Genomic DNA, 11,661 nt, shown 5'->3' on the forward strand with positions numbered 1-11,661 from the left:
GAACACGAGGGGGAACACTGCGCTCATCTTACCATGACTGGGAAGATGATGGCGGCCATCGTAGACTTGAGGATCCAGAGCACAGCCAAGCACAGTATCTGCACCAGGGTGAAGAGGTGGATCCGGCGCAGGGGCACGTGCCGCAGGAAGGCGTGGTCCGGCTGGTGCTTGGCCGGCATCAGGAAGAGTTTGCAGCGATCCCAGAACTGGTGAGGACAGAGGAAGGCTCAGCCAGGCCATGGGGACCCTGGTGGCCCTTCTGGGGGCTTGGGTCTGATGGAATGGGTTCTGCAGTGGGGTCTCATAGAGGGGAGCCCCTGGTCAGGCCTTAAGGATGCAAAGGAAGGGGACTGGAGTTCTCGGAGGATGTATAATGAGATCTTATGGTGGGGGAGAGCTGAGCCCTTGGTGAGGGCTACAGCCCTGGTACTGGCCCCAGTAAACATTGCCCACATTCAAGGAAAATGCAACTTAACAGCAACACAAGCTATCCAAGACATCTGGTGTATCATGGTAAATAAAGAACAAAACAAAACAAAATATTTTCTTCTGTGCAAATTGCCTTAGAGAAGAGAGAGGTGTAGTGAAATGCTCGTAGGAGTCAGCTCGATCTGGGTTTTGAATTCTGAGCCTCAGTTTCCTCATCTGTAAAATGAGGATTAGAGGACCTAAGGGGAGAGCCTTACCTGGATGCCATTCAGGGAGGCCACACCCATGTAGAGGAAGACTCCATAAAGCACTGGCAAAGGGATGTACTGAAATGAGAGAGGGAAGCAGAGCTCTAGACTGGGCCTCTGCCCAAGGCAGGCTATTGGCCACCCTGTTCAGGGTGACTGTCTGCTGAGCCACAGAAGCAGCCTGGTCAGCCTCGGCTTTCTCCAAGGGGTGAAAGAGCTGGATGTTTGGAGGAATGAAGTGTCTGCTAGCAGATCTGGAGCCAGAGTGTCACTGGGGAAGGAGATGGTCTCTGGGGCACTCCTGCCCTCATCTCTAGCCCAGTGGACAGTTGCTCTCCCAGCCTGGTCCCCCCCGCCCCCCTTTAGGCCTTGCAGAAGCCATGTGGTCTGGCTAAAGATATACCTTCTGGAACATGGCAATTCTCCACAGACTGGTCCTTCCTGCCAGCCCCTTCCCACCTCCAGTGCCAGCTAAGGCCCCCCCCCACCAAACTGCATTGCTCACCTTGCAGGGGACTGGGGACCTTTGATGAGCTGACCTACTAATGAGTGGGGAGCACCTGCTGATGAACAAAGCTCGTGCATCATATACGATCAGGTAAAAAAGAATCAACAGAAGGGTATGAAGTAACCCCTACTGGCTGACAACCAACTGCTGATGGTTTGGTGGGTATCTCTCCTTCCCATCATGCTCACAGGTAGTTTGTTGGCTTTTTCAGAAGTTGGATCATGTCACCCATACTGTTCTACAATCATCACTGTGACTCTTTAGAAGACTTCTGAGGTATGTCTCTCCAAGCTGAGTCTTTGCTTCTTTCATCCTTCCCTTTACCTGCACCTGTGGCTCACCACTGCGAGCAAGGCTGCTCTGCTCGTTCCCAGGGCAGCTGCGCTAAACACTTGCGAGAACACAAAGTACTGTGTCCAACTTTTAGAAGCCATTTAAGAATGTTGGCAAATCCAAACAAATCAATAACCTCTTGTTTAAAATAAATTAGGCTGTGTTCATTTTTTAAACACAAAGCATGATTTGGACCCATATGCTATAAACCTTAAACTACAACACTTGAATTTAAAGAAAGGAAATCTGGACCCATTGCATCATTCCATTTGTACATGGCTTATGAAGTTTTTGCCTAATTATGAAATAAGGTAAAAATTTCAACCCATCAACAGACTATTGTTTTAATAAGATATATATGTATATATAAAATGGAATATTATTCTATTACACAACCATAAAAAATGAAATATTGCCATTTGCAGCAACATGGATGGGCCTAGAGAATATCATACTAAGTCAGACAGAGAAAGACTAATATTTTATGATATCACATGTGGAATCTAAAAAATCATACAAATGAATCTTTATACAAAATAGAAACAGGGACTTCCCTGGTGGTACAGTGGTTAAGACTCCACGCTCCCAATGCAGGGGGCCCAGGTTTGATCCCTGGTCAGGGAACTAGATCCCGCATGCATGCTGCAACTAAGAGTTCACAAGCCACAACTAAGGAGCTGGCGAGCTGCAACTAAGAAGCCTGTGAGCCACAACTAAAGAGCACACCTGGGACTTCCCTGGTGGCACAGTGGTTAAGAATCCGCCTGTCAATGCAGGAGACATGTTTGAGCCCTGGGCCTGGAAGATCCCACATGCCACAGAGCAACTAAGCCCATATGCCACAACTACTGAGCCTGTGCTCTAGAGCTCGCGAGCCACAACTACTGAAGCCCACAAGCCTAGAGCCCAGGCTCTGCAACAAGAGAAGCCACCACAGTGAGAAGCCCGTGCACTGCAACAAAGAATAGCCCTCGCTCACCACAACAACTAGAGAAAGCCCACGCACAGCAATGAAGAGCCAACGCAGCCATAAATAAATAAATTTATTTTTAAAAATTCATATTAAAAAAATAAAAATAAAGAGCATGCCTGCTGCGACTAAGACCCAGTGCAACCAAATAAATAAATAAATAAATAAATCTACTTCTAAAAAAGCAAAACGAAACAGAAACAGACTCACAAAGAAACTTATGGTTACCAATGGAGAGAGGGAGGGGGAAGAATAAGTTAGGAATATGGGATTAACAGATACACACTTATATATACAATAAACAACAAGGATTTACAGTATAACACAGGGAACAATATTCGATATCTTGTAATAACCCATAATGGGAAAATAATCTGAAAAAAAATCTGTACTAATCAGCCTCAAAGTGTGGGAGCAATTAACAGAGAAATAAAATCTTAAAAGACTAAGCTTCCCGGGTGGCGCAGTGGTTAAGAATCCTCCTGCCAATGCAAGGGACACGGGTTTGAGCCCTGGTCCGGGAAGATCCCACATGCCGCAGAGCAACTGAGCCCCTGCGCCACAACTACTGAGCCTGCGCTCTAGAGCCCACGAGCCACAACTACTGAAGCCTGCTCACTGCAACAGAGTAGCCCCTGGTTGCCACAACTAGAGAAAGCCCACACTCAGCAACGAAGACCCGACGCAGCCAAAAATTAATTAATTAATTAATTAATTTTTAAAAAAGACCAAGCTATAATCTGTAACAACACAAATTTAAGGTGGCTTAAAACTTCCCTTTCACCCTAATGAGTGTGAAAATCACATCAAAATGAGTTGTTTTAGTTTATAGTTACCAGTGACTGATTATCAAGTCACCTCATTATCAAGCCTAGGAAATTGTCTTCAGTCTTGTCATTTGCAGGCTGAAGCAGCTTTCTCAAAAAATCCCAATGGCCCATGGCATCACAAGTGATAGTGCTGTGATCTAGAATTCTAGATTAATCGGTGCAAGTCTTTCTTGGATCTCCAAGGAAAGGCCCTTTTCAAATATTAGTGACACAGTCAAGCAGCAAAAAGGTGCCTCTGGTGTCAGCTTTATACCACCTGCTAAAGGAATGAACAAGGATCACAGCCCTACAAACATAAGGACATCACAGCCTTCCCATATAATTTGAGGCTGAGATCATAAGAACGACATGGGGACCAGAGGGGCCACTTCCACATGGTCAGGAGTTCCTCTGAGGCAGAATACAGTAATCCACAGTCTTAATGAGTTGTGGTGAGTTGCAGGCAAAAAAAAGGAAACAAAACAAACAAAAAATCTTTGGGGCTTGGGATGAACTGAGAATCTGCAGAACTGAGTGTGTAAGCCATTTATGCTGCCCATCAGATACATGGTCACTTCATCCCTCAGTGCCCTTGTTTGGCAAGATAACCAAATATTTGCAAATTGGTGATGGAAGGACTGAAGACTATTGTTAGGGGAAACACTGACCGAAGGCGCCCACCCTGGCCAGGCAAGATAGTAGCCACTCGCATGAGTCATCTTATGACAGGAGGTCCTGGTAAGGAACGAAGAACTAATAAGCTACCACCAACAGGAAGAATTCGGGAAAGTTCAAAGAAGAGAGGAGACACCAATCCATATGTCCTACCAATCTCCCAGAATCCTCACTGGAATCATCTTGGCTGAGCGATGCGCGCGCCACCAAGAAGTTCCCTGAGTCAGAATGATTGGCCAGAGACAACCTGGAAACTAACCCAATCACCATAAAACCTGAGACTTTATGTGGCAGAGCAGTCCTCCTGGGTACCCTTACCCTGCTGCTCTCTGCCCGGGCGCCCCTTCCCAATAAAGTCTCTTGTTTTGTCAGCATGTGTATCTCCTCAGACAATTCATTTCCACGTGTTGGACAAGAGCCCACTCTTGGGCCCTGGAAGGGGTCCCCCTTCCTGCAACGTTATCACCGATCCTCTAATAAACATCACTGTATCTAATATCAGTCTAACCATCCATTGATACGGAGAGAGGGGTGGGGGGTGATTTTGTTCCTTGCTGCTCAAAGTGTGATCTTTGGACCAGCATAATTTGGTACCATTGGAGAGTTTGTTAAAAATGTAGAATTTGGGGGACTTCCCTGGTGGTTAAGACTCCATGCTCCCAATGCAGGGGGCCCAGGTCAGGGAACTAGATCCTGCGTGCTTCGACTAAAGATCCTGAGTGCCACAACTAAGACCTGGCACAGCCAAATAAATAAATAATTTTTTTTTAAATGCAGAATTTCGCACCCCCCCGCCAGACCTACTGAGTCAGTATCTTTATTTAACAAGATTCCCAGGTGATTTTTAATACACATTAAAAATTTTTTTGACATTTTTATTGGAGTATAATTGCTTTACAATGGTGTGTTAGTTTCTGCTTTATAACAAAGTGAATCAGTTATACATATACATATACCCCCATATCTCCTCCCTCTTTTGTCTCCCTTCCACCCTCCCTATCCTACCCTTCTAGCTGGTCACAAGGTACCTAGCTGATCTCCCAGTGCTATGCGACTGCTTCCCACTAGCTATCTATCTTACACTCTCTCACTGTGTCCCAGCTTACCCTTCCCCCTCCCCGTGTCCTCAGGTCCATTCTCTAGTAGGTCTGCGTCTTTTTTCCCGTCTTGCCCCTGCGTTCTTCATGACCATTCTTTTTTTTTTAGAGTCCATATATATGTGTTAGCATACAGCATTTGTTTTTCTCTTTCTGACTTACTTCACTTTGTATGACAGACTCTAGGTCCATCCACCTCACTACAAATAACTCGATTTCATTCCTTTTTATCGCTGAGTAATATTCCATTGTATATATGTGCCACATCTTCTTTATCCATTCATCTGTTGATGGACACTTGGGTTGCTTCCATGTCCTGGCTATTGTAAATAGAGCTGCAATGAACATTGTGGCACATGACTCTTTTTGAATTATGGTTTTCTCAGGGTATATGCCCAGTAGTGGGATTGCTGGGTCGTATGGTAGTGCTATTTGTAGTTTCTAAGGAACCTCCATACTGTTCTCCATAGTGGCTGTATCAATTTACATTCCCACCAACAGTGCAAGAGGGTTCCCCTTTCTCTACACCCTCTCCAGCATTTATTGTTTCTAGATTTTTTGATGATGGCCCTTCTGACTGGTGTGAGATGATATCAAACTACAAGTTTTGATTTGCCTTTCTCTAATGATTAATGATGTTGAGCATTCTTTCATGTGTTTGTTGACAATCTGTGTATCTTCTTTGGAGAAATGTCTATTTAGGTCTTCTGCCCATTTTTGGATTGGGTTGTTTGTTTTTCTGATATTGAGCTGCATGAGCTGCTTGTAAATTTTGGAGATTAATCCTTTGTCAGTTGCTTCATTTGCCAATATTTTCTCCCATTCTGAGGGTTGTCTTTTTGTCTTGCTTATGGTTTCCTTTGCTGTGCAAAAGCTTTGAAGTTTCATTAGGTCCCATTTGTTTATTTTTGTTTTTATTTCCATTTCTCTAGGAGGTGGGTCAAAAAGGATCTTGCGGTGATTTAAGTCATAGAGTGTTCTGCCTAGGTTTTCCTCTAAGAGTTTTATAGTTTCTGGGCTTACATTTAGGTCTTTAATCCATTTTGAGTTTATTTTTGTGTATGGTGTTAGGGAGTGTTCTAATTTCATTCTTTTACATGTAGCTGTCCAGTTTTCCCAGCACCACTTATTGAAGAGGCTGTCTTTTCTTGCCTCCTTTGTCAAAGATAAGGTGGCCATATGTGCGTGGGTTTATCTCTGGGCTTTCTATCCTGTTCCATTGATCTATCTTTCTGTTTTTGTGCCAGTACCATACTGTCTTGATTACTGTAGCTTTGTAGTATGGTCTGAAGTCCAGGAGCCTGATTCCTCCAGCTCTGTTTTTCTTTCTCAAGGTTGCTTTGGCTATTTGGCGTCTTATGTGTTTCCATACAAATTGTGAAATTTTTTGTTCTAGTTCTGAATACATATTAAAATTTGAGAAGCCCTGGATAGAACTCGACTGGAGGAACTGGTACAAAAATAGGTGAAGTTAATAAGTGATATAGAAAAATTAATAAAAATAAAACCACTAGTAACTAGGATCCAACTTGCACCCCCTAAATTTGTAGCATCAGAGGGACCTCTTTTCTGTTGGCTACATAAATAAGAATTAAAAATTTCAACTAAAGTGTGGTCTGTGGTCTTGGGTAGATAGCTCGCTAATGTAAGTTCTCTATGAGTCTAGTAGTTGGCTATGCCTAATTTGACAGAACTAGGCAAACTTACAGTTGCAAAAAGTTAAACAAGTTTTATGGAAATTTTTCTTGAATGGAAATAAATTCTGGGATTAAATCTAAGAATTCAGATCTGGATTAAATTGTATTTTTCTTTAACTGGATATACCAAATATCTCTCCTTTACCTAAAATCAATCTAATATTTAGTACTGGTGTCAGCTAGTGATAATGCTTTAATCACCTAACAAGTTTGAAAGCCTTGATATACACCTTGATACAATCTAATCAGAAATCTTAAATCTTATGATCAATAAAAATCTAGATGTCTTCCAGGCTATAAAACTTATCAAATAGATTAGTGGTTAAATAAAATGATTATATATATTTTTCCTCTCACTGTAAAAGAACATGAGCAGGCAAATTTTTCATATCCTTTTGTGATTGAATGCAAAGACAATGTCAGAGCATTTGGAGCTATAATAAACCCCATAAAATCTTTTTCATTACAGCCAAAGCAATAATGAATATTTCCCCATATCTGGCATCTTATCCTATTTATAGAGCCCATTTAGTTTTTTTTGGCTGTGCTGGGAGACTTACAGGATCTTAGTTCCCTGACCAGGGATCGAACCCGGGCCACTGCAGTGAAAGTGCCAAGTCCTAACTAACCACTGGACTGCCAGGGAATTCCCCCATTTAAAAAAAAAAGTATTTATTTATTTTTGGCTGCTTTGGGTCTTCATTGCTGCAGGTGGGCTTTCTCTAGTTGCGGTGAGTAGGGGCTACTATTCATTGCAGTGCTTGGGTTTCTCATTGGTATGGCTTCTCTTGCTGTGGAGCACGGGGTCTAGGTGTGCGGGCTTCAGTAGTTGTGGCGCATGGGCTTAGGTGCTCCGCGGCATGTGGGATCTTCCCAGACCAGGGCTCGAACCCGTGTCCCCTGCATTGGCAGACGGATTCTTAACCACTGCACCACCAGGGAAGCCCCCGCCATTTGTTTTTATAAGATGCATAGATTAATACAGAAATACAGTCTACAGCTTGGAAGTTACAACATTAGTGCCGAAAACTGCAGCAGGGGACTTCCCTGGTGGCGCAGTGGTTAAGACTCTGCGTCATGATCTGTCAGTGGCCCTTTCCCTTAATACCTTCAGAAGGCTTTCCTTTCTTGAATTAAGCTAAGTTGTAGTCACACAATCTTTCGCAGCTATTTTTCCCTTTGAATATCTTTTTACAAGCTCATTCGCGGTAAGCTTGTAAAACAACGAAGACTAAAGAACCATGATGTTAATTGATTTGTTTACAATGGAAAATATTTCTGGCTTGAGAACTGGTGCTGGGCACAACCAAACAGGTTTGAGGTTGGGTATTTTTTTAACGGATGTTTCTATTTTGCAGGAAAAAGATTGCATACGGGGGGGTGGGGGGCAGGCATTTTGTTTATTTAAAAGAGTATTTTAAAAGGCCAGGGAATGTCTACTTTTGTGGAGAGGCTGCCAAAGAGCCATTGTGCCTTAACCAACCCCCACACCCTCGCCCAGGCAAATTCATATGTTAAAGTCTTACCCTCTAGTACCTCAGAATGTGACTGAATTTGGAGATAGGTCCTTTAAAGAGGTAATTAAGGTAAAATTAAGTCATATGGATGAAGCCTAATTCAATACAACTGGTCCTTATAAGAAGAGAAACAGGACACATTACATACAGAGGACACAGACGTGCACACATGAGGAAAGACCATGATCTACTTCTAGAACATAAATGTCTAGTTTAAGCCACCCAGCTTGTGGCCTTTTGTTGTGGCACCCAGAGCAGACTAATACAACAGGCTGGAATGGAAAGCCTCTCTGGGGGACCCATGCTCCAAATGCACACCCCATTGCTATCATCTCTTACAGCTGATCTGGAAGGACACGAGCAAGAGGGGCTTCGAACAGTGTGGGAAAAAGTCACCTATGCGCCCAAGACATGCAACAGAGGAGCAGAAAACAGGCCCCAAGAACAAGGACAGAAGCCTCCCTCCCCTCTGCAAGTTTTAAACTTCAGAAAATAGGTGAGCAAGGAGGCCATAAACCACACTGTGGAAACACAACCAGCTTGAGAAGCTACTGATTTAAGCAAGGATGGAAATTGGCAGAAATGTCTGTGGGAAGTGTCCTTCAGAAAGGTGAGGGTGGACCCTGGGAGGGGTGGGAAAGAGCAGTGAGGATGGCCTGCTGCTGGTAATAAAGGATGCAACATTACAGAAAACAGTAATAATGATGAAACATGTCGGGCCTAATAGGATCCTGCCTTTTTAGGGGCCTTGTGGGGAGGCCGTTCCCCACTCTGAGGCATCGGATCAGTGCCTTCTCAGGCGGACAGGGCCCTAGCAGAGGGTGCAGAGCCTCACCTGCAGGATGGGAGCCAGGAAGACAGAGATCCCTGTCAGGATGAAGACAATGGTGCCGGTCACTCTCTGTTCCCTGGCAGAAAAGAACACATGGTCAGGGTGGATTGGGAGATGTTCCATGACCATTCCAGCCCTCTGTGGGCACTTGAAGGTTGTGTCCGAGGCTCTGGCCTCTGCCTTGCTGCCCCATTCCAGAGAGTAAACCAGTGACCTGAGGACCAGCTGCCCAGCACATGGGAAGAGAGGGAATCCGACTGAGGTGAGGGCATTTGTAGGGGTGTTCAGGAGGTTATCCAGTGCAGTGGCTAACAGGGGGTGCTTGAGCCAGACCAGCTTGGGTTGAATCCTGGCTCTGCCACTTACTAGCTATGTGGCATCAGGCAAGGCCCTAAATGTCTTCAGCATTAGTAGAACATGACTAATGGCACACACCTCAGGGGTTGTTGTGAGGATGAAGTGGGATATGAAGTGCTTATTATCCCTGCCTTTTGATTATAATAAGATCCCACGCTTGTGGGGCACGACAGATGAGGATTTAAGGGAATGGGGCCTGGCTGCTGGCAGAGCAGGTATCAGGGGCTGGAGGGCAGGTATGTTTTCTAGAGTGCTCAGACCCAGGCACAAGTCCAGGGGAAGCTTGGGGCTCTGGGGCAGATTGCTCAGGCCCAGCCATCTGGGGCTCAGGGGTTGGGGAGGGGACCCTGCCCTGACCATAGGAACCTTGCTCAGGGCCGGCTGGGCAGCCCAGGAATTCCGAGGTAGTGAGGAGAAGCTCTTAGGACAGCCATGTATGAGAATGCCAGGGTCTGATGTGGGCTCACCCCAGAGGTCCGAAGGGGTGGAAGATGCGCTTCCCTGCCTGAAACATTCGCATGAGAGGAGGGGCGAGTGAAGGAACGGAAGTGACAGGCCATGGGCCACAGCCCAGGGGGTGGGAGTGGTCCTGGAAAGGCTTTCCGGAGGAATGGAGATTGAGCAGGACCCGAACCCTGCTTTGGGGTATTTGGGGGACGGCATGGCTAGGGAGTCTTGAAGAAGAGACAAAGAATCAGGTCAGAAGGGGCTCTGTGGGAACTATTGAGCAGCCTATACAGGTGAGAGGTGAGAGCATGTGTAGGGGCTGGGGTGTACTGACTGGAATCTATTAAGAAGAAAGCACCACTTAAAACTGACTTTTCGTCTCCCTCTTCCCTCCCTTCAGGGCTATCACTCCTATCCCTGTGGTTCCTGGGTTGTTAGAGAAGGGGCCCTATTCACCCAAATACCTTGATGGTAAGAAAAACCTGCTTTCTCTCCCCACTACCCCCAATCTGACCACTCCTGCCCAGGTGGTCCTCAGGCCCTGACCACCACCTACCTGACCCCCAGGAACTGCGGCTGCTCCCCAGGGGCGCTGGTCTCCGTCTCCATCTTGAGGCTGTCGATGTGGGCAATGGAGATGACCGTGGCAGCCACGTACCAGGGGAGCCCCATGAAGGAGCAGAGAGCCATGAGGATGCCCACCCAGAACAGGTCCAGATGGTAGCCAGCAGCCTTCTGCAGGGGCAGGGGGAGGGAGGAAGCTGTCTAGGGAGCCTGTTGCCAACCACCTGCTGGGGTGGGTGGGGGAGACAGAACGCTCCCAAGGCAGCCATTTAGTGGAACATGTTTTGAGGGCTCCCCGTGGGCTTCTACACAGCACCCTGAGAGGATTGCCACCCTGAGGTGATCAGGCCTCACCAACCCCAGGGTTTGGTGAACCAGGGAACTGATGCAGGTAAGGGAGGAGAGGGGTGTTCAGGCTTGGAGAGGCCCTGGGTTTGGGTCCTTGGGAAGAAGTTCTCCTACCCAGCAGCCCAGTATCTCTGTAATTCCCTAATGAGGGGTCCCAGGTGGGGCAGGCCTAGACCAAGCCGAGAGTGACCCAGGCTGGGATGGGGGAGAGAGCAGTCTGAGTCTCCTCAGACTCAGAGGCAGGGAGGACAGTTGGCGGGGCCAGGAAGGCTATGGATGCTCCTCTGCCTTATGGTTCTGGGCCAAAATCCCCTTGTTAGGATCTGTTCAGACTCCCAAGTTCACTGTCAGGAGACAGAGCGGGAGGGTCACTTTGGGAGAAGCAAGGAGCCGTGCCCAGTGGCCCATCCTGGGCTTGGTCCTGGTCCTTGGAGCCTCCCCGCTGGCCCTTCTGGCCTTACCCACATCTGGAGGTCACATTCTCCCCACCCCCGGAACTCCAGTCTTCTGCCCTCATATTTTGCTTCACAAATGGCCCAACATTTTGAAAGAAGCACCTCCTCCCTCCTTCATTCCTTCTGACTCTGTGGAAGGAAAGAGATTGTGTCCCTCCTCCTAGCATCAGCCTTACCCTCAGCTTGTTCTCCTTCCGGTTGACTATGACGGCCGTGATCTGCTGGTCCATGAAGATCAGGATGGTCACCAGCAGGGCGGGCAGGATGCTTACCAGGTACACCCACCACGGGTTCTTCCCAAAGGGGGCCACGAACCAGCCTCGATCAGGCCGCGTGGGCTGAGCAGAGCAAAGGAGAAGGCCCTTTTCTCTTTCC

The 11,661-nt window shown here is 46.7% G+C and overlaps 1 protein-coding gene across 1 annotated transcript in view; it reads right to left on the reverse strand.

The window, feature by feature from the left end:
* Nucleotides 1-11,661, reverse strand: part of SLC4A5 (solute carrier family 4 member 5) — a 98,922-nt gene that overhangs the window by 5,648 nt on the left and 81,613 nt on the right. Inside the window, exons 18-22 of the mRNA XM_007459397.1 lie at nt 11,463-11,624; nt 10,476-10,654; nt 9,119-9,191; nt 687-755; nt 33-206 (exon numbers count right to left, since the gene is read on the reverse strand). Of these exons, the coding sequence (XP_007459459.1) occupies nt 33-206; nt 687-755; nt 9,119-9,191; nt 10,476-10,654; nt 11,463-11,624 (657 nt within the window). The remainder of the gene's footprint in view (nt 1-32; nt 207-686; nt 756-9,118; nt 9,192-10,475; nt 10,655-11,462; nt 11,625-11,661) is intronic.

This window comes from Lipotes vexillifer, unplaced genomic scaffold (genome assembly GCF_000442215.2).
Source record: "Lipotes vexillifer unplaced genomic scaffold, Lipotes_vexillifer_v1.1 scaffold51, whole genome shotgun sequence".
NCBI lineage: Eukaryota > Metazoa > Chordata > Mammalia > Artiodactyla > Lipotidae > Lipotes > Lipotes vexillifer.